Source organism: Cololabis saira, chromosome 14 (assembly GCF_033807715.1).
Source record: "Cololabis saira isolate AMF1-May2022 chromosome 14, fColSai1.1, whole genome shotgun sequence".
In the NCBI taxonomy this organism is placed as follows: Eukaryota; Metazoa; Chordata; class Actinopteri; order Beloniformes; family Belonidae; genus Cololabis; species Cololabis saira.
Genome location: NC_084600.1, coordinates 31,999,164 through 32,021,951, shown reverse-complemented (window position 1 = coordinate 32,021,951; position 22,788 = coordinate 31,999,164). Strand labels below are relative to the sequence as shown.

Sequence of the window (22,788 nt, the reverse complement as noted above, 5' to 3'; positions counted from 1 at the left end):
CAACTGGAATTTATTTTTTTATTTTGGTTTAACACACCGAGGTCCAGAGATGAAAACTGACATGTACTTAAACACACATACAATCATAATTGAATCATAATTGGATCCTTTTCAGTTAAAACTTTTTCTTGAAACTAATTTTTGAGGTTAGAGTCATAAATTCAGGCTTTTATTTGGCAAAATTTATAAGGTTTTTTTCTTCTTTTTGCTATTTTTGGCAACTTTCCTGAGTTTGTAAGTCAGAAGTTCTATGCTTTTATCATTTTTGTTAAAGTGAGAATTTGAGTTTTGTTTAGTATTTCAAATGTACTACTTTTGTCAGCTTTAACACAAACTTGCAGGTCTTTACAGTCAGAATTTGACTTCTTGGCCCTCGGCCTTCTAAATCTGGGGTATAACAATGTTTTTTTTTTTCTTACGAATTAGTGAATTTATAAAGTCAAAATTTTCTTAATTTTACGTGCAAATTTGCAAGTCTGAATTTTTGAATGTTCACGTCGTAATCATAACTGAGCTATACCGACTGCTCTTTAACCATGTTTAAAATCTAGTCAAAGATAAAAATGTAACTTTTATAGAACTTCCCCTTTTATTGTGAAGGATTTAAGGCGGAAGTCGTAACGGAACGGCAAACCATTCTGTTCAAAACACCGCTTCCATTCTGTTCGAGCCGAACGGTGTTGTGACGGGGACTGTTCCCCAGCACATCTGTGTCCCTGTAGCGGAAGCTTTGCCAGCACAACGCATAACAACTGACTGTGAATACGGTGAGATGGATATTATTGGCAACTGGTGTTTGCTGTTGGGGTTATGTTCCATAATGTTTTAGCGTATTACCATCACGCTGATTATTCAGATATGTTTATGTTGTTACATTGCTCACTAGTGGGCATGCGCAGTTTGTCAAAGCTTTACTTTTGAAATTGTTGCTTTCTTACTTGTTTCTCATTTAAAAAGAAGACACATTTGCTATTTATTTTACAGAATGCATGTTTGTAGTAAACCATTTACTTAGCCCTTCAATTGAAGTATCGCAGAGAACTATTATAATGAGTATTTCCGGTGTAAAGTCCAGACCCGTGTCCTTCCATTTAGGTTGTATTCGAAACTGGTTATGAAGTTACTTTTTTTTTTTTTTTTTTTTTAATTATAGACTTTAACAGGTCATCCAGGCTGGGTTTTTTTGGGGTGGGCTGCTGAGGCAAGGCAAGTTTATTTGTATATCACGTTTTAGCAACAAGGCAGCTCAAGGTGCTTTACATGATAAAAACATGAAAAGTAAAAATTTAAAAAAAATGTGCTAGAGTGCAATGGCATAATAAAGAAACGTTAGTCTAGACTTAGGATAGAGTTACAGTTTAGTACTGAAATTAACATTGTTTAAAACTAAATTCAGTTTATGATGGTTTTAAAAATAATTCAGTCAAAGTCAGCTGTAAACAAATTAGTTTTTAACAATGATTTAGAGTAACTGAGGGTTTCCGGCAGTTTCCTGGAAGTTTGTTCCAGATCTGTGGGACATAGAAGCTGAATGCTGTTTCTCCGTGTTGGTTCTAGTTCTGGGGACACAGCTACGGTGGCCGACAAGGGCCTAATGCGTCTTAGTTAAGGAAAACGGCTTCAAGTAGAGAAACAATTCAAATTCACCAACTCAAAAAGAGGAATGTGGTGCAAATGAAAAAACGTGCTGCAAAAAACAAAGACAAATGAAGCATCATCAAACGCGCTGCAAATAGAGAAACGATGCAACGATATAAAACAAGAAACCATCTTCAAAAGAAAAACGCTTCATAACCGGTCACTACAACTGGAAGTGCTCCAAACCTGCAGGGGGCGCTCTCAGCGTAACAGCTCAATGGACAGATACGCGGGATGTAGACAGAGCGAACAGCTGACTGAACCACAGTGTTTACAGTCTGGTGTAACGTTAAAATATAATATAGAAACGTCTTGTAATGTACAGCGTTGTACAGTGATATAAACATCGTATATAAATATAGTCAGATAAAAATCACATTACCGTTCCCGCTGTATGTTAAACCATGGATGTCTCTACATCCCGTGTGTCTTTCCATTGAGCTGTTACGCTGAGAGCGCCCCCTTTTCATTTATTAAATATGTAAGAAAAACTTTCATTTTCTTAAGAGAAAAAAAATGATTTCCTGACTTTATAAACTTGAAAATTTGTTTAAAATGAAATGAATTGTGAAATTTGTAAATTTGTAATTTGTATACTTGCAAATGTGTAAATATAAGTCTGTTTTTGACTTCATTAACTCAAAGCAAATTGTCAACAGACAAAAGTTAAATTGTGACTTTATGACCTCACAGTCCACGGTAAAGTCCTTAGACATAAGGATGGTAATGTTAACAGATTTTTTTCTATTGAAGTTCCTGCAACGATTCTGGACAGTACATCAACTGATGTCCAACTAAACAGTTAGAGCCCCCCCCCCCCCCCAAAAAACAAGATTTAATAACAACACTTAGCATATTCTGGAGAAATTGCAGTAGGGTCAATGATACCACCGGTCCCTGGTCTCTTGATAACTGCTTAAAATAAGTTAAATCTCTGAAAGTGTGTGTGAAATAGTTAATAATGCTTCTCAGTTCTGAGTAGCACTTAACAGTTTCCATGGTCATGAGACTTCAGTGTTAGTTGAGGTTTCCATGGTGAGGTGAAAGTACAACGCAGTCTCTGACTGTCTTAATAATTAAGAAAAAGTAGAACTAGTAGTAGCACTTTACCCTCAGGGGTCATCCCATGAAGTTAAACATGAACAAAATACTGTTGCCTCTTTGTCAGTGGACATGTTGCTGGGCTGTCTACAGGAGTATTGAATGAGTATGGCTAACAGTGGTTAGCAGCAGCAATTAGGTTAATTTTCCAACTTTAAAACTAAAATGCCATCAACATGGCTGTGACGTCACTCCCTGATGATTGTGTTCCAGGACAGTCACCACCTCGTCCCTCTCTGGCCAGGACGGAGAGGATGCTCCAGCGGGTGGCAGTGGTTGGTGCCGGGGCGGCCGGACTCTGCGTTGCCAGGCACATCCTGTCACGTCCGAGCAGCTTCACCCCCCCGGTTGTGTTCGAGCTCACCGACAATGTTGGCGGGACCTGGTGTTACGATGAACGTGTCGGGACGTATGACAACGGGCAACCGATTCATAGCAGCATGTACAGAAACCTCAGGTATGTTTCCTGTCTGCAGAAGGTTTGTGTTGTTGGGCTTCTCTCACACCATAGCTGATATCTTTTTATGTCAAATAACTGCTTTTATAGAGGTCTGCAGGCCTGCTGATGATCAATTCATCCAGGAGAGTCTTTGAAATTGGTTTTCATCTCTTTGGAGACTTATTTTTCTCTTGTCACTGGTTGTTCTGCATGCTTGGACCCCTCCGGGACAAACTTAGATGTTCATCTTCATGACCTCACATTTAAACACCGTGTTTGAGGTAGAGTGACTTTGGTTTGTCAACAGGACCAACCTGCCCAAGGAAGTGATGATGTTCCCTGACTTCCCCTTCGACCCCCAGCTGAGCAGCTTCCTGCCCCATCAGGAGGTTCAGAGGTACCTAGAGAGGTACTGCCAGTACCACAACATCCAGCCTCACATCCGGGTGAGTCTCTGCCCAAGCCTCGTAACGTTTAATCTCTCTGACACTGTTTAACAAACAGCAGAAGATATGCCAGACGCTGGGTTTGCCTATAATGCTCAGATCATCTCCTCTTTTATTACCTGACAGTTCAAGACCGTGGTTGAAAATGTGACGCCTCCTGTCATGACAAAAGTGGGTGAGGAGAAGAAGACAGCTTGGGAAGTGACGTCTCTGGACTCGTCGGGTTGCCTGAAAACCGAGAGCTTTGACGCTGTGTTCGTCTGCTCGGGGTGAGATGGCCGTTTGTTGATGGAGCCAATCCTCGATGCAGTCCCACCTCCACCTTGAACTCCTCACACCTACACCACACCTCACCACCATCTTGCAGCTCTCATACATGTCCTGCACTAGTCTTTGCCGGTCTTCAATAATCCAGTTCCTGCTGAGCTCTATCTGTTGAGCAGAGGGGTTCATGGTCCACTCAGCTACTGACAGGTGTTCAGGTCCAGACCATCACCCCTCCTCCACCGTTCGTGACAGTGGGTTTGAGGTGTTTCTGCTGATATTCTGTTTTCTCCAAACATGGATCTTGCGTAAACTCCATAAAACTGATGAGAGTTGAGGATGTTCCAGGGTTTTTCTGTGGAGCTGAAAGCTGCAGATGTCTGAGTTCTGGTCCCTGTGGAACTGATACTCAACAGTCATCGTTTCATCTGTGATTAAGGGGCGGGCTTAATGATCAGTTTATCCTCCTTAGACCATAACTTTTGTCTTTCCCTCTTGGCATTGTGTTAACACATACCTGAATGTTTCGGACCAAAAAACCAACACAACATTGACTTTTAAAGAGATCTGCACACGTGCTGATGATTAATATTGATCTGGTGTGACTGATAAGAGGTGAAATCTAAATAAATGAGTAGGTTGCCTGATATTGGTGAGGTTGTTAATATACCTGTGGCTCAATGGTTTTCCACTGGGGGACCCTGTAGCATTCAATTAACCTTATTTCATGTCCTAATGTTTGACTTGTGTGTCTCTTAGGCACTACTCTGACCCCCACATACCACACCTACCAGGAATAGAGAACTTTAAAGGTACGGTCCAGATGTTTGCTTTTATGACTTCCACTCTATTCATGGTGGAAACAAAGAGTAAAGTCCCATATTCTGCTTCTCTTGACTTTCACAGTTGTATAAACGGTAGTACCTAACCTGTGTACCCACTACCCAGGATGTCCAGCTGTGAATTTATAAGTCCTGTTTGATTAAGCAGTAAATACAAGTTTTAAAAGACAAGTTATACCAGAAGCTTCAGCAGTTTTTTTTTTGCATGCTGATGTGAGCATTAATTGCATATGCGTATTGGTCCTCCAAACACCGATCTCAGATCAGTCCAGCCTGTGTAACACAAACACTCAAGTTCTGGCTTCAATCCATCTAGGAAGTAAAAACAATTACTGGTTCTCTACTGAACACTCGGGTCTGGATCCGGACCTACAGTTCCTCTACTTGATGATTTTGTTAACTTCTCTCTCAACAATCTTCAGACCCATGTCTTCGTTCACCAAACCCTGAAATCTTAAATCAGCTTGATAAACATCTGTATATGGTACACTTGGACATCTGTCTGACTGCTAAAGATTGGCTGAAACTGAGTCATGTGACAGGAAATGATCCCAAACACAGCAGAATCACGGTTTTGGAATGACCTGGTCAAAGTCCAGCCTGAACCAGACTGAAATGTTGCGGTGGGAACATCTATAAACCTCACTGAACTAAAGCAACGCTGGGAAGAAGAATGGACCGGAATTCCTCACAACCACATTGGAGACCATGTTGATGAAGTCAAACAGCAAACTTAAAGTTATAGCTGCTCAAACTGGACCTAACAGCTGTTGACCGATATGGTACTTGGTGTTTCCTGGAAAAATGTTGTCAGAGATTGTATTCTCCTACTGTTGAAGCGGGGACACTTCCTCCCAGGGCCTCTTAACACACCTGTCTCTGATTTCAGGCCAGGTGCTCCACAGTCACTCGTACAGGTATGCAGAGCCGTTCTGCGGTCAGTCGGTGGTGGTTCTGGGAGCCAAGGCTTCAGGACTGGATATTTCGATTGAATTGGCCAAAGCTGGTGCCCAGGTAAGAAATCTGGTACAGAAACACTCTTTCAGATGACAGCCTGGTAACTACAGGGTCCAAATCTAACATGAGATGTTCTAGATAAAGAGACAACCGTCCTGTTGTGGAGTTTTCCCACCTGAATGCCTTCTCTGAGCCTATCGCCCTCTGTCCAGGTGACTCTGAGCCACAGGTACCCTCGCCTCACCTTTCCCCTTCCTCCAGGGATTCATCAGTCCAGCTCAGTGGTGGCGGTCGAGAATGATGGCAGCATTCGCTTCCAGGTGACTCAACACCAACCAGCGCCCCCGAATACACCTCACTCTACTCTGCTTCACGTCACTTTAGTTTTTCTTTTAAATTACACCACATCACTTACATTTATATTTCTTCACATTTGTGTGAATGTAAAGAAAATTCGCAGCCTTTTCCATTTACCCCGGAAGTTGGAAGCTGGGACATTGAATGATGACATTCCAGTTACAAAGTCTGGGAAAAAACTTGGACACTTGCATTGAAGTTCCATTAAATAGTTTGTGCACCCCTGTCACTGTGAAGCCCAAGCAAACCTGATAACTGGTTATTACACAGTCAGCGAAGGTCTGGGTGGAGTTATTCCAGAAGGTTCCAAGGCCACCTGGAACAAAGCTTTGCTGCAGGAGCTGCTGTTCCCGTCGCTACTCCCACTGCTGTTTCCATGTTCCCCCTGCCATTCCTGTGTTCTCACTGCTGTTACCATGTTCCCATTGGTGTTCTCGTGTTTCCACCACTGTTCCACTGTTCCTGCCACTGTTCCCATGTTCCTGCCGCCTTTCCCATGTTCCCACTGCTATTCCTGTGGCTGTTCCCGAGTTCCTACCACTGTTCCTACTGCTGTTCCTGTGTTCCTGCCGTCTATTGCCACTGTTCCCATCGCTTTTGCTGACACTGTTCCTCTGTTCGTGAAGCTGTTCATACTGCTGTCGGGACCAACTGACGACTCTGAGGCCGTCCTTGGGTTAGCACCAGTAGCAGCTTCCAGCAGAGGACAACTGCGTGCAGCCGTCCACATTTACCCAAAGCAGACATTTTTCGTAATTTACCATTGGTTTTGGGATGAAATGTATTCCTGTGATTCTATCTGGGTAGCGGATGTCACTTTTACAAGTGCCCCAAACACACCTCTTTACCATTTTAAGATAAATAAATAAATGCATTTGCGGTTGTAGCCTGCTGCAGAGCCGACTTTGTTTTGGTACGGATCGGATTTCTGCCAGGTTGAGGATAAAAATACGCTGCAGGGTATATTTCTGATTACACCACTGAAACGTTTGCAATAAGAAGTCCCATTACAAATGTTGGCTAGCAGCTCCACAGCTCCTCCTGCACAGATCAGCTGAAGGGCCGGGGACCACGGGGGGATTCTGCTGACCGCGAGTCCCGACTAGCGCTGCTAGTCCTCGTTTCAGTTCTGGTAGTACAGGTTTCAGGAGGTGTTTTTAGTAGAAACACTTGAAATGAGGACGTTGGACAGGTTTAATCAGAATGATTCGCTTCCAGTTCAGTTGGTGTCAGTTGGTCTCATTTGCACAGTGGTGCTGACTGTGCAGTCCGAGAAAAAGAAGCGTCAGAAACTCTTCAGAAACCTGTGGAGACATCAGAAAGCATTTTTCCAGTTCTTCCACCCTCAGGGATGTTCCATTTGAAAATTCGACTTGGAAACTGGACACCTAGGGCCTGATTTACTAAAAGTTTGCGTGCGAAAAAACGTGTGCAAACTTGACATCACCCGCAAACCAATGTGCCAGCTGATCTACTAACAGCGTGCAAAGAGGACTGCGCCTCTCAAATGAGCAAAATAGCACACGCTGTTCATTTAGTACTTTTGCCCTGATGAATAATCAATATGGGGCGTACCCGCCAGAAAGCGCTAAATACTGGGAGGGGAAAATGCAAATATGTCCATTTACCACACGCAATGAGATTTACCAAGCCCGAAAGTAATTGCGGGGATTGTGATTGTGTCTGTATTTAATACGTTCGAAAGGAAGGTGCTAATCTGCCCAGCATTACGCACCGATGGCTGCTGTTATTGTGGTGTTGTGCCGTATTCAGCACCCCTGCCGTGAAAAGCACCCCCTCATACACACTCATACAAACACATACTTAGGAGTTTATATTATATATATTTACAAATATTATGGAAGACAACACAGTAAGCAGGCTATTAATTAATGACATCAATAACCATTTACCCGATTTTTGTCATATGTGACTGTGATTGTGGGAAAGTATGACTATTGTGGAATCCATGAGCGCATTTAAACATCAATCATTAACACAAAACTGGACGCTAAACAGAACGTGACACGGAATGAGAATATAATTTTTGTCATTGTGTGTACGTTGTCATTTGTAGTAAATTAAACATGAGCATTTAGTCCTTTTTGACATTTACTCGTGAATAAGAGATCTGTGGGTAATATATGTCGACGAGGGGGTGCTTTTCACGGCAGGGGTGCTGAATACGGCACAACACTTTTGGTAATGTTTAAATTTCTTTGCTGTAGTTCATGAATGTGTTTATTTGCCTCTTCCACTAATATTTCTAACTCCACCGCGTCAAATTTCATTTTGCGCTTGCGATCCTGCTTTCTATCCAGACTCTCCATGGCGCAAACCTTAAGACACGCAACACCTCATTTAAATACTGCGGTTTGCACCTGTTATCAATTGCGCACGCAATCTTAGTTGATCACCCGCAAAACACACAACAACAGCACGTGCAAACTTTTTCAGTGCACACGCAATTTAGTACTCTTTATTTAGGATCTTAGTAAATCAGGCCCCTAGAGTACTGCGCTGCAGTGAAAGCTGTTTGTGATTGGCTGTTTGGTATGAGCTGACTGACTCTGATTGGCCCAGGATGGTTCGGTGGGTGTGGCCGATGTCCTGATGTTCTGCACCGGCTACAACTTCAAATATCCGTTCCTGGACGCGGCTCAGCTGGGTTTGGAGATCCAGGACCACCTGGTGTCTCCTTTGTACCGCTTCATGTTGCCCCCAGCCTTCCCCTCGCTCTTCTTTATCGGCATCTGTAAGATCATCTGCCCATTCCCCAACTTCAACTGCCAGGTGAGAGGGCTGCCAGCAGGTGTAGGGGGGGTCACCCGGGAGCACCTCATCCAGCTTCTGTTCTCCTGCAGGTCCTGTTTGCTCTGGCGGTGTTGGACGGCTCTGTCTCATTACCGCCCCAAGAGCAGATGGAAGAGGAGGTCTGGCAGGAGCTGCAGGAGAAGGAAGAGCGGGGAGTGGCACAGCACCACCTGCTGAAGATGGACAAGGACCAGTGGGAGTACTGCAAGACGCTGGCCTGCTCTGCCGGATTCCCGCCACTGCCTCCTGTCGTTCGCAGCCTGTACGAGGAGGTGTGGCGACAGCGACAGATTCACCCTCAAAACTACCGCAGGCTGAACTACCGGCTGGTCAGCGACACCCGGTGGGAGCTGGTGGACTGAAAGGTTAGGGCAACAAATCAGAAGACTTTTAAACAGCTTCTTTTTCATTCCACAAACACTCAAATACATAACAGCAAAGGAGAGATGCTGTTAATATGAGGTTGCATTTGTCTCATACAAAGACTAACTATGATAGAATTATATTTTTACACGAAACTAGATTAAAAACAGGAGACGCACACTTTTAAACGACTGTATGTTGTTATTTCTGGTTATAATGAAGTAAAAGTCTCTGAAAGGCTGATTTGTTGTCCCTGGAGGATGAATCGTGATGACTTCAGGGGCGCTTACTTTTCCTGTGAAGCGGCCAATCACAATCCCGCTCCCTTCAGAGGAAAGATTAAGGTTTAACGTCTCTGCAGCGCCGCCTGGGGGACGTCATGAGCATAGCAGCTCCCTCTGTCACTTTTCAGCAGCTCTTCTTTTATCCCAAATGGGAATAAACAGAGCGTTTTTGTATTCAGTAGTAAGCTATTTTTAATTGTCAATTTGATTTGTTATTTAAACTAATTTTCCAATAAAGTCTTATAATAATTTATAATGTCCTGTTTGCTGGTTTTTTGTTGTTTGTTTCTTTTGTTTTTTCAAATTGTGATGCCCACATTTCAATTGGGAGTTCTGTTCTCTAAGATGAGCTATGAAATAATTCCTCCTGTACAGTTGTCATAGATGTGAAATTTAACTACGAAGACCAAACTGTTCCTTTGTAATCTGGACCCTAGTGATCAGTAGAGGGACTGCAGGTCTGGATCCAGAGCCTCATGGTAGGCAGAGGAACAGTAACTTATTTTCATTTTGAATTAGACCGTACAAGCTGCAATGCTGGCACTTTTGTACACATCCGAAACAAAACTACCAGTAATGAGGATCACGACAAATGTTATTGGTCCGCTCGGTCCAATCGTACTTCCTACTAATGCGTTGTGATTTTCAAGCTTGACATGATGATCCATTGCTGTACACAACTCTCTCATATGTGCTCATTTTTATTTTGTTGCCAAATTGATTCAAGTACAACTGGTAGCTGCTTAAAAGTGCTAATATTAAATATATGATGTTAAAGCAGGAATCTAAATGAATTTCAAACATTCGCCATCCTCTCTGTCGCAGACGTGCACATGCGCGGGCTGCTCCCCTCGAGTTTAGTTTGGGGAAGAGCGTTGCTGTGGCAACATCGTTGCTGCTAACGTTAGCTGTGGTTGCGCTCGCGACCGGGAGCTTTGCATTTATGTGGCTAAACTTGAGCTGCTTCGGTGGTAAGCAAAGTCCTTCCACAAAGAACACGTGTCTCTCTAACTTTATCAATGGTGTCGTCGGGGCAATTTAGAAATGTAAATTCCCCATTAACTGGACCGACAACTTTCACATGCTCCTCCATTTTTACCTCTCTTCTCAGCTACAAACATAGATTTCAAAATAAAAGCAACTCGCAAACAGAAAATGTGAAGTAAAGTAAGAGATTAAAAATTGTGTCTTGCCGCTATTAATGTTGATGTAAAGCACTTTGAATTACCTTGTGTTGAATTGTGCTCTACAAATAAACTTGCCTTGCCTTGCCTTAAAGAATAGATTAAACGATTAAAAAAAAAATTAACATGCTAAATATGCATGTAAATAATTAATCGCAATTCAATTTAATTTCATTCATATAGCGTCTATTACAACAGATGTTGTCTCTAGGTGCTTTCCAGAGACCCAGAATATGATCTCCGAGCAATTATTACATAAACATAACATAAACAGTGGCAAGGAAAACCTCCCCTTTAGGAGGGAAGAAACCTGGACCAGGAACTGGATCATAAGGGGAGAACCTCCTGCCGGAGGCCAGCTGGGCAGAGCAGGAAAAGAGAAAATAGACAGAGAGAATGAAGAACAGAGAAAGGAGAGACACAGACACAATTAACGCGCTAATTTGACACCCCTATGCAAAATACTTGACAACTGTCAGATTATTTTCTGAATTGATTCATTGTCCAGCTCTCAGCAGGAACACACAGTAAATAAATAAATACCTGCAGGAAGAAGGTCCCATCTTTGGCCCCAACTGGACTTTAACCTAAAACAACTAAAGGAGGACAGGATCGGTGTCAGAGGTCCAGCGGATGCGTTTGATCAAAACTAGCGGAGGTGACCTGATTAATGATCTTTGAGAGCAAACGGATCCTGGCGTTAACCATAAACAAGGCCGGAGACGCAGACCGCTGAGGTCATCAACACTTTAATCCAGACAGGAAAACAAGAAAATACAGCGAGGTCCGAGATGAGACGCTGACCTATACTCCAAAACAACAACAACATCACATGAAGGAGGAACATCTGGAGAAAACATAGCTGCTCTGTTCACAACATTGTCCAACATAGTCCACTGTGAACTTATAACTTAAAAAAAAAGAACATCCAGGAAACATTAACTTGTCTTTAACAGTCACTTTCACGGACACCGATTTGGAATCAGTATACTTACAGTATGCATTTATAAAACAAATACCTGAGTATACGAGCATCTGCAGCTGCTAATTGAGCGCTGAAGGGCTGACATGGACCCAACAGACAGCTGGGTTAGGAAACAGAAAACTCCTTAAAGGACGATTTTGGAGTTTTAACAATCCTAAAGGTCTATTAGATGTTAATAAGCGTAAACATTTGTGAAGGACCAAAAGAACATTAACTGAAGAAGATTTGAGTTACAAAAAGATATATATAACGGGTTTTAGGTAGGGGAATGTTCCATTATAAGAAATCCCCCCTCCACTAATGGAATGGTTTGTCCCGGCAGAAGTCGCTAAGCAGTGTTGGTTTTTATGTTCTACAGTCCTGTTCTGAATGAACACAAAGCAGAGCAGATGCAAACGAGTCTCTTGCCCTGTTATTTCACACAAACAATGGGTTTGCAGCAAAATGGTAATAAATCTGTCAGTAACCCCCGCCCCTCAAACTCAGATGAGCCAATGGCTGTTGAGTATCAGTTCCACAGGGACCAGAACTCAGACATCTGTAGTTTTCAGCTCAACAGAAAAACACTGAAGATCCTGAACTCTCATCTATTTAGAAAATATCTAAAGTGACGTGTGTGGAGTAAAGCCAAACAAAACAGAGCTAATAGTCCTGTTTGGCTTATGCTGTGAACTTAATGGTCAGAAGACGGTAATTTGCCAGCCAACTGTACCCATTTTGAAGTATTTGTACATAAAGGTGTTATTTTTATGTACTAAATATGTCTGAAATGGAATGTCATACTGCATGTTTGCAGACTATATCCACATAATTTTATCTGGCCTGCGAGAACATGCAAATAAAATTATGTTCCAAAACAATTCAAGACCGTGAAGACAGACATGGACCATGATGATGCCCCACAATACATCTTCATTTTATCATGATGGCATCTACCCACTAGATGGCAGTATCTTAGACTATGCCGATTCCTACAGCAGGTTCAGTCATGGATTTAATTTATGAAGAGAGAGGGTAATTTAAAGGCACAAGGAAACAAAACAAAACAAAAACGTTTCTAACTAAACGGAGACATGCCACAATTTGTTTAGTGTCCATCAAATGTCCTCAACACAATGGAAAGGAATTTATTTTTTATCATAAATGTATTTCTAAACAGTTCAATATAGAGGCAATTATGTTAAAAAATTTTAAAGTTGATACAATAAATTAGTCTTGCAGTTGCTGTCCGGCCCACAACAGACAGGAAATAGAAGATTTAGGCACCACTCTAACAGACCCAGGGTTTTTCTAGGTTCCGAACAAAATCAGTTAACTCTGTTGTGGTGCTGATCAATATAAACCAAGATCAATACAGCAGAAAGCAGAATATGGGAACATTATGGACATGATTCCGATCTCAGCGGTAACAAAGTCGTAGCTGTTAATCAGGCAAAAGAAATGATAATGTCAACAGCTACTCATGGATGTGCTTTGTGAATTTACAGCAGGTTTATTAGATTCAAGCTCTCCTCACTGTTCTGAATATGTAAATTCTTTTTAAATTTACATTGCATTTTAATGAGAAGGTGATGAAACGTTTAACAACGTCCGGTAGCTTCCTGTTTGATTTGTGACCTGGAGAATCAGGCCCTAGAAGATGACCCTGGAGGACTTGGATTCATCCTCCATGTGCAGCTCCGTCTCAGCCTTCTCGGCCCCCTCGTGATCGTCCTCTGCTGCTCCATCTTTTCTCAGTATCGTCAGCGGCCACCAGAGCGAGCCATTGCGGCGGTCACGGCGGATGTTTTGTTCTAATGACCCGCAGCATGGAGTACCTTGATCTCCTGTCAAGAAGTAGAGGAGAGCGTTGAGCCAAGCGTTGCAGGAGGCCAGTGGCCGAGTGACCTTATAGCAGATGGAAACGGTCTTCATGGTGTTGCAGCTCCCGAACTCCCAAAGTCCCCGCCGCAGGAGCAGGAACAGCGTACGAGTCACATGGAAGGGCAGGAAGCACAGCGCAAACAGCAGCGTGATGGTCACGATTGTCTTTATGGATTTACGCCTTCGTCGGATGTAGTGCGAGTACTGGGAGCCAGAGATGGAAACTGAGGTTCTCTCCCGATCTCGAACACCCTCCAATCCTCCGTCCCCTGCCGGACTGTCGTCGCCACCCTCTAATGAACTGGGTGGGGTGCGGAGGGTCTGGAATATCGTCCGGACCACCTGAGAGTAACACCAAGCGATGATGACAAAGGGAACAAAGAAACCTATTACATGTAGGATGATGCCGTATGGAACATAATCAGCAAACTCCTTGTCGATGGCATCATCCCAGCAGTTCATGTACTCCTCCCCGAACTCTTCATCTGTCCTGTTCTCACCACCTATCATCCCCTCAGACCCAACGGTCCTGGTGCCCCCTCTCACAACACTCCCAGTCTGGGCGAACCTGAAGATAGGGCAGGTGAGCACAAAGACCACCACCCAAACCAGCGCACAGGTCCCCTTCACCACCCGCTTGCTCTCCAGAGTGATGGTCCTCATTGGATGGCAGATGCCCAGATACCTGCAGAGAGATGAACCGAACGTCAGACACAACACCTACATCTCTGAGTTGGATCTCCCACAGAACATGTCTCTGACATGTCCGCTGATGATGAAGGTCTGAACAAACCTCATCAGCTTTGCATACAGTTTTCCTTTTAGTGCATGGAGCTCAGGAAAGGTGCTCAGGCTGTGGACCAAGCCCCGTTCATCCCTTTCACCTACGTGTTGAGACTTTCTCTTGGGTTTGAGTGTTCAATGCAAATGTGTCGGGGGAGTGTTTTTAATATAGAGGGAGTCTATCACCCTGAAAGCAGAGTTTGCAGGTATGGGCTGCGTTAGGAAGCCAAGGAAAATCTGGATCCAGGTCCTCTACCTACCACTAAAATCACCACCATTACCACCAGGATCTGGATCCAGACCTGCAGTCCCTCCACTGACCACCAGGGTCCGAATCCAACAGTGAGTTCATCACCTTCATGTTAAAATGTCCAATTTCACAGCCGAAATAAACATATTAACAGTCTGGTACAAATACAGGTTTGTTGTCTACTGTTATATCCATGGCAACTGTACAAAGATTACAGTTTTATGTATGTTCATCAGATAAAATAGTATAACACAACAAAATGATCTGTGAACAGAGAACAAAATAAATTTGGCACAAAAAGTAAGGAAATTTGTGTTTAGTAGATTATTTCTTTGTTGTAACAATACGTCTTGGCGGGAAATCTTATACTGTTGTTTATTTCCCTTTTAAATGGTGCCATATTTGTAAGGAACATGCATTTGTGGGATGAGCTGCAGAGCTGAGGATGTCGGTTGTGCCCATGGAAAACTTCCCAAACAATCTTTTTGCTGTTGCTATTGACTCTTGTTTTGAGTTTCTGGTACCCCAAGTTGTGTCCTGTTGTGAAAACCTCTGAGACCCTGGGGGAGACCCAGGACACGGTGGAGAGACAATGTCCCTGAGATGTCCTGGAAACGATTTGGGATCCCCTGAGATGAGCTGGAGGACGTGGTTGTGGAGAAGGAAGTCTGCACTTCCCTGCTTAGGCTACTGCTCCTGCAGCCCAACCTCAGATAAGCAGATGCGGATGGATGGATGGATGGATGGATGGATGGATGGATGGATGGATGGATGGATGGATGGATGGATGGATGGACGGACGGACGGATGGGTGGAGGGACAGATGGATGGATGGATGGATGGATGGCGGGGTTTTTGTAATCACTATGGGACTGAGTATCAGACAGTTGCTTGGAGCGTTTCAGACGTGAAGGCACATGTAAATATTATCCACCTCTGTAATGACTCAGGAATTTTCAAACACGCTTCATCTCCGTGCGCGTAGATATCCAGCTCATGGTCTTTCCACATATTAAAAACTTTCTGCGCATGCTCAGTGCTGCTCAGCATTAACAGCTGCTCAGTTTGTATTCAATGTTTCCTCTTTAAATGACATACTGTATTTGTTCCTATAAAACTACAAAATTTTCTGAACATTATGGGTTTTACTCTTAGACAAATACAAATGTACTGTATACCGGTAGATTTTATCACAAAAATAGCACCAAAAAAGAAAACAAAATCATGCGGTCAATCTTAAGTAATCTCTTGATTCTTCAAGTTTCAGCCAGCTTCTGCTGATCATCATTATTGACCTCCATAACAGCTTTTGGCAGTTGGCTGGTTAGGATTCAGGTGTTGCTCTTTAATCTCACAATTCAATGAAAAGAAATACAAGCTTCAAGAAGGAAACTAACTAAACCTCTTTTCCACATTTGATCCCAGGTTGACCACTTTTAGGTCCCACTGGGCCTTTTTCCTTACATTTCTGAGCCTCTGGTTGGATCAAAGCTCCTTGGAATCTCATATGTTACACAGCTTCTGTCCTGTAAGCCAGCCGAAGTTCAAGGAGCCGTCAAAAATTAACAGTACCAGGAAAATTCATGTGCGTGTACAGTAGTCATGTTCATGAAACTGCAGATTCTGAACTTGACCGGAGGGAAGAGGACGGTCCAGCCGAGTTTTCTGAATCTGTCCTGAAACAGAGGATTTAACTGGAAGTTTTGGAAATGTGTTGAAATGTTGCAAAACGGAAACAAGAAGATCAGTCTGTTGGGTGTTTGTGAATTCTGGTCAGTTCTTCTTCCCAATGTTGCTTTGGTTCATTGAGGATTTTGGACACTAACATCTACACAGCTCTCTGAAGGTCCAACCACAGCATCTCAGTCAGGTTCAAGTCTGGACTTCTAGATCTGGGTAGATTTGGTTGCCACCCCCACTGGATGGTTGTTGATCAATCTTCAGCCCTGTCACACACCAAAGTGTCCCTAAACAAGGCACTGAGTCCACATCCCGCCATCACATTGCCTCAGCCGCTCCTAAACCATGATAAGTGAAGAAGGTTGTGCCACCAAGGGCATCTGACATAAAACCTTTTATGGGTCAGTAAGAACAACACGATGAACCTCTGTGGTGACTCCTGAAAAGGGGAAAAAACCAACAGTACATGTTCCACTCATTGTCTACAAAGGGTCCAGGTTTTGTGTCTGAAAAAACAAACAAACCAAACCACGACTTGTCCACCACCGTACATGACAGTGGGTCTGGGGTGTTTCTGCTGGTTTTCTCCAAACATGGTTCTAGACATGATGACCAAACATCTCCACTTTGGGCTCATCTGTCCAGATGACATTTTTCCAAAAGTCTGCTGGTTTGTTCAGATGCAGGTTTGTGGACTCCAGTCGTGGTTCCACGTTTTCTCCTGGAAACTCTTTCCGACAGACCGTCCTGTTTCCGTCCTCTTCTACGTGTGATGTCACGGTCTTCTCATGGGCATTCATGCAACGTTTGAGTAACATTTCAGCAGGGTTCCAATGTTCCTGCAATGTTTCGAAGACTGTTCAAACCTCAAATGAACAAAAATTTTCTTCAAAAAGTGTCCCAGCTCATGACCCTTCCACCACCGTTCTTGACAGTGTTTTTGCTGAAACGCTGAGTTTGGTTTCAACATGCTCAGTGACCTCTGTGGGCTCTAAGATGGAGATCTGGGTTTTTTAAGCCTTGCACAGTCTAATCCTGAAGTAAATTTGCTGGGAAGATTGACATCTGTCTTGAATGTTTTCATCTTGGGAATAATCTCTAACTCTCCAGAATGTTTTCGATGCCACAACGTTTGGAAGGGATTCTATACACCTTTCCAGTTGCTTCTCTAAGACAATTGCAGATTTTTTTCTCTTCTTGGCATTGTGTCAACACACACATGAATGCTCTAGACCAGCAAACACCTGCTTCTCTGGAGGTCTGCACCCCTGCTGATGATTAGCAGAACCTGGCTCAACCTGACCCTCTTACATCCAGTGGAAGCAGTGAGGAGATACTTTCGGTCTTTTTACTGTTTTGCCTTCATTCTTGGTAAATAAATAATGGCAAAATGAATAAAACGTACGGTATGCTACTGTGTGTCTGAGTTTATATTTGTCTATTCCTAAAACCCACTATGATCAGATGATCTTTGAAAAGTTAATTTATACCCAATAAAACATTTCTGCATGTGCATCAGAACACCACTTGGAATTCTTTCAGAGTTGTCTTACCTGTGAACAGAGATGCAGGTGAGGAAGAAAATGGAGCAGTAGAGGTTGAAGTAGAAGAGGAAGCGTACAAGGCGGCACATGAAGTCCCCGAACACCCACCGGTCCCTCAGAACGTAGCTCGCCACCAGGAAGGGCAGCGACAGGCCGTACATGAGGTCGGTGGTGGCCAAGTTCACCATGTAGATCAGGGAAGTGTTCCAGCGCCGACCGCTACCAACCCCGCCGCTGTGGTGGCGGCACGAGCGCAGCAGCACCACCGAGTTGAGCATCAGGCTAAAGATGAAGGTCACCGAGTAGCAGACGGGCAGGAAGACATACTTGTAGGATTCATCAATACTGCAGGACGACGCAGGCAAAGACGAGGTGGGCAAGCTGCCGGAACTGTTGGGATGGGCAGTCACCAAGAATCCGGGATGTGGCGGCGTGCCAGAGGCTCGGCTCAGTCCCATGATGACCCTCAGAAGGCTAGTTATAGAGGCGTATCAATTGGGGTTTGTCTGGCATCATTGCAGCCACTTTGATCAATCTATCGATGGATCCATCTAACGTCCCCCTCCGTTGGTCGTGGACAGACCCGTGTCGCTGTGACAAAGAAAGCAGAGAAAACACGGTCATTAGTTGGGTGGAGCTTGTTCAGAGTGTACCGCCGGCGTGTTCTGCTGATGAAGACCAGGTTTCACTCCATTAGCCCTTCAATCATTAACGCGACTTTCCGGAAACCTCCGTCCAGGCGAGTGCTCTCGGTGTGCAGTGGGTTGGGTAGGACAGCTGCTGAAGCGTTCGGGTCAGGGTTTACGTCCAAGTCTGTGTCTTGGTGTCCCGCAGAAAACCCGTCCAAAGTGTGATGACTGTATCATTCCTTCATATTGAGTTTAAACTGGTCCAGATGGGAGAGAACAAAACCCCAAAGACCAGTGTTGGGTTCTAGGACTAGGACGTCTTTACGTCTTGAGAGTCAAGACTGCAGTAGTAATGTCCAAATGCCCAAATGAGGTGATTTTCTTTAAATCTGAACTTGTACATCAGAAACGTTGGCCAAAGGGCCTTTAAAGGCCAGAAATATGGAACATTTTGGACTATAACTTTGAAACTTTTTGACAAACCTCCAATCTTTTAGGAACTTTTCACTACTGTTTGGAAATTATTCACAGCGACAACTGCAGAAAAAAATAGACCCAGAGGCAGGAAAAAGGAATTTTTGCATCAGCATTAACCCACAACAGATGAACAAACACCTGGATTTTCTAGGTGTTTCCTGCTGGAAAGGTGGTTTCGGTCTTCGTCACACGTCTTTCACATTTGTAAAGCTTTGATTGGCTCTCATTCAACCATTTTCCCCACAACTGCAGCCATGAATCAACAAATTTCAGATTTTTGTATCAAATGATTCGTGAGAATCTGGCATGTGCTAACTGAGCTATCAGTACACCCCGCCCCTCAAACTCAGATGAGCCAATGGCTGCTGATTATCAGTTCCACAGGGACCAGGGGCCTGTACTACGAAGCGGGATTTGGGGTTAGCGAGGTAACTTCAGGTTTAACCCTGGGTTTTCAGGACTACGACGGTGGTTCACTTCTTAGCGGGGCACATCGCCATGGTAACTTATGCTGAACCGCTAACCTGCTCCGGAGCAGGTTATGTTCGAGATACAGATCGCCGGGTGTAAAAGCACCGCCCACTGACCAATCAGCTCTCTTGGAAAATGACATGCCCTTTCGAAGAGAATCCAGTGGAGCTCGGTGCGCGGATCGTGAGAGGATCCCTCCGAAGAGAACGCGTATTCAGGGACCACCAAAACCCCTTTGCTTTCCCTGATGAGTACCTGTATGAACGATCCAAAAAAAAAGGAAAAAAAGAAAAAAGAGGTGGAGGAGAAAATAAAAAATAAATCAATCAATGAATAAATAAAACAAATCATCACCCAAAATCCGATGTACAGTCAATCCAAAACTAATACCAATTAAATAAATAAATCAAGAAGAAATCAAAAAGAAGATGCATTTGTAAGGGGATAGCAAAAAAGGGATTTTCAATTTCGTCCCTCGAACATTCTGAGAAGTCACTTTAAAATACTAAATACCCCCCTCCTGAAAAAATAAAAAATTAAATAAAATAAATAAAAAAACCCAATTCTTTGGTACAGCATCAGCACAAGTTATCGGTCAACAACAATAGTTATAGAACCAATATATACAGGACTGTCTCAGAAAATTAGAATATTGTGATTTTCTGTAATGCAAACACAAAAACAAAAAAAATGTCATACATTCTGGATTCATTACAAATCAACTGAAATATTGCAAGCCTTTTATTATTTTAATATTGCTGATCATGGTTTACAGTTTAAGATTAAGATTCCCAGAATATTCAAATATATGTTTATATCCCTATGAATTTACGCATTTATACAGTCAGCGATCTTTTGCCAGCTGTCTTTCCTGCATTTTGCAGCTGCAACTGTGTTGCTTTTTGCCTGTATAATATTCCTATACTCATCGTATTTCTGTAGAATTATAGTTTGCTCTTCACTGCTGAAGTAAGCGGCTCTGACAGCGGACTTCTCCATGCTTGCGATTGGTCATGCGCTGAAAACACCGCCCCTTTTATGTGCACGCGCTCATATCCAGATTGGAGAAACCTGGGTTGATATACCGAGTTGATAACCACCGTCGTGTGACCGCTTAGCGTGATTGCAATTGTCCCGCTTAGTGAATCTGGATAAGGAAAAGATATCCTGGATATGTTGAACTTGCTTCGTAGTACAGGCCCCAGAACTCTGACATCTGTAGTTTTCAGCTCCACAGAAAAAACATTGAAGGCCCCGAAGTCTCATAAACCCCACCTGATTTATGGGGTTTATGAGAATATGTAAATCGATTTAAGGTCCAGGTTGCATTCTTGATACAATGATGGTATAATGCAGGAATATCATTCTTCTAACTTCATATTTGTGGTTATTTTATCAAGAAAGAATCTACTTGAAAAATGCCTCAAAGTTTTTGGAGGTTTTTTTTTCTCCACCAAGCTTTATTAATACCACAGCTGAAACCTCAAAACATTAACTCCATTAACAACACATCATAACGGATATAAACACTGTGGCCAGAGGAGTCATAAGAACTTTAATTAGGGCCCGAGAACTTACAGTGCGAAGGCCCTATTGTATCTGTAGGAATTTTTCTCGTTTTCTTTTTTTTTTTTTCGAAGAAATTAGGGCCTTTTTGCCCCCCTAGACGTGCCCCAAAAGTCGCCAAATTTTGCACGCAAGCCAGGCCTGGCAAAAAATTAGATATTTAATGGTTTGCATTAATGGGCGTGGCCTAATGGCTCAACAGCGCCCCCTAGAAAACTTTGTGCCTCAAGCCCCACAATACGGTTTGACGTACATGCACGAAAATCGGTACACACCTGTATCATGACGCAACTTTAAGAAAAGTCTCTTGGCGCCATGGCCGAAACCAAACAGGAAGTCGGCCATTTTGAATTAATCGTGTAATTTTGCCGTAATTTATGCCATTTCTTCGGCCGCTTCTTCGCCCGAACCGTAACGTGCACCCCGGTGTGTTATACATACATGTGCGTCTCCATCCTGCGACGACGCGCATTATTTTTCTCAGTGAAAAGCGTTATCGTGGCGACGATAGATGCCAAAAAGCGTGCACCCCCTTCATCTGATTGGTCCATATTTGGTAGTTCCCCAAAAGTCACCAAATTTTGCATGCAACCCAGGCCTGGCAATAAATTTGATATTTCTTGGTTTTCATTAATGGGCGTGGCCTAATGGCTCAACAGTGGCCCCTAGAAAACTTTGTGCCTCAAGCCCCACAATGCGGTTTGACGTACATGCACGGAAATCGGTACACACCTGTATCATGTCGCAACTTAAAGAAAAGTCTCTTGGCGCCATGGCTGAAACCGAACAGGAAGTCGGCCATTTTGAATTAATCGTGTAATTTTGGCGCAATTTATGCCATTTCTTCGGCCGCTTCTTCGCCCAAACCGTAACATTCACCCAGGTGTGTTATACATCAAAATGTGCATCTCGATCCTGCGACGATGCGCATTACTTTTCTCAGTCAAAAGCGTTACCGTGGCGACGATAGACGCCAAAAAGCACGCCCCCCCCTTCATCTGATTGGTCCATATTTTATAGTTCCTACTTTCTGCCATAACTTTTGAATGGTTTGACGTAAAGACTCATGGGTGGTGTCATCGGACTCCGTATTGAGTCCTTGAACATAATTGGTGCAAATTAGCCCCGCCCCTTCTTCTGATTGTTCGGTATTTGATAGTCCCTATTTTCTGCCATAACTTTTGAATGGTTTGACATAGAGAGTCGTGGGTGGTGTCATCTGACTCGGTTTTAAGTACTTTACCTTCATTGGCATGAATTAGCCCCGCCACTTCTTCTGATTGGTCGATATCTGATAGTTCCTACTTTCTGCCATAACTTTTGAATGGTTTGACATAGAGAGTCGTGGCTGGTGTCATCTGCTAAATGTCCAGGCCCGAAGACATCTACATGCAAGTCATACAAGCTTTTCCACTGCAGCACGCCTGAACGTGCACAAGGGTGCGAGGGCCCGTTCATCGCTGCTTGCAGCTTTAATTAAATGTATTTCCCTTCAGGGATTACTTAAGTATTTTGAACTGAATTGCATATTACTGTTTCTGTGTTGATGTTTTTTAGTACATGTTTGCCTTCTAACAGAGCTGTGATGTCCTCACGTACACAAGTTCGATGAAACTGAATTCTTTTTTCTTCCAAACTATGTTCTCCGGTCGTACTGTAAAACCCTTGGAATTGAGAAACAGCCGGGTTCTGGTTGTTGCTGGTGGACAAACGAGTCTACACACCTGTCTTCTAGGTACAAATGTGAGTACATTTGTCTGACGGCTAAATGTTGGCTTAAACTGGGTCATGTGACAGGAAATGATCCCAAACACAGCAGCACATCTACATCAGAATGATGAAAAATAAAAG

The 22,788-nt window shown here is 43.4% G+C and overlaps 2 protein-coding genes across 4 annotated transcripts; one reads left to right on the top strand and one right to left on the bottom strand.

Moving 5' to 3' along the window:
• Positions 1-651: 651 nt before the first annotated feature.
• LOC133459976 (uncharacterized) lies at positions 652-9,737 on the top strand. Of its 3 annotated transcripts, none has more exons than XM_061740424.1 (9): positions 652-767; positions 2,953-3,196; positions 3,486-3,624; positions 3,751-3,893; positions 4,648-4,700; positions 5,620-5,744; positions 5,900-6,007; positions 8,628-8,837; positions 8,909-9,737. In XM_061740424.1, the coding sequence occupies exons 2-9, from the start codon at positions 2,994-2,996 to the stop codon at positions 9,218-9,220; spliced, it is 1,293 nt and encodes a 430-aa protein (XP_061596408.1). In that variant the 5' UTR covers positions 652-767; positions 2,953-2,993; the 3' UTR covers positions 9,221-9,737. The 3 variants fall into 3 exon arrangements, with proteins under 3 accessions (XP_061596408.1, XP_061596410.1, XP_061596409.1); XM_061740425.1 differs by having other exon boundaries at positions 677-767; positions 2,984-3,196; XM_061740426.1 differs by lacking the exon at positions 8,628-8,837.
• Positions 9,738-13,198: 3,461 nt separating this feature from the next.
• LOC133459974 (P2Y purinoceptor 3) lies at positions 13,199-18,381 on the bottom strand. Its single transcript, XM_061740420.1, has 2 exons — positions 17,804-18,381; positions 13,199-14,222 (listed from the first exon to the last, which is right to left on the bottom strand). The coding sequence occupies exons 1-2, from the start codon at positions 18,250-18,252 to the stop codon at positions 13,307-13,309; spliced, it is 1,365 nt and encodes a 454-aa protein (XP_061596404.1). The 5' UTR covers positions 18,253-18,381; the 3' UTR covers positions 13,199-13,306.
• Positions 18,382-22,788: the final 4,407 nt, after the last annotated feature.

Coding starts and splice junctions, on each gene's coding strand:
- LOC133459976 (XM_061740424.1), top strand. CDS start 2,994: ATGCTCCAGCGGGTGGCAGTGGTTGGTGCCGGGGCGGCCGGACTCTGC. Junction 3,625..3,750: donor ACATCCAGCCTCACATCCGG/GTGAGTCTCTGC, acceptor ATTACCTGACAG/TTCAAGACCGTGGTTGAAAA. Junction 8,838..8,908: donor TCCCCAACTTCAACTGCCAG/GTGAGAGGGCTG, acceptor GTTCTCCTGCAG/GTCCTGTTTGCTCTGGCGGT.
- LOC133459974 (XM_061740420.1), bottom strand. CDS start 18,252: ATGGGACTGAGCCGAGCCTCTGGCACGCCGCCACATCCCGGATTCTTG. Junction 14,223..17,803: donor ACCTGCATCTCTGTTCACAG/GTAAGACAACTC, acceptor ATCTCTCTGCAG/GTATCTGGGCATCTGCCATC.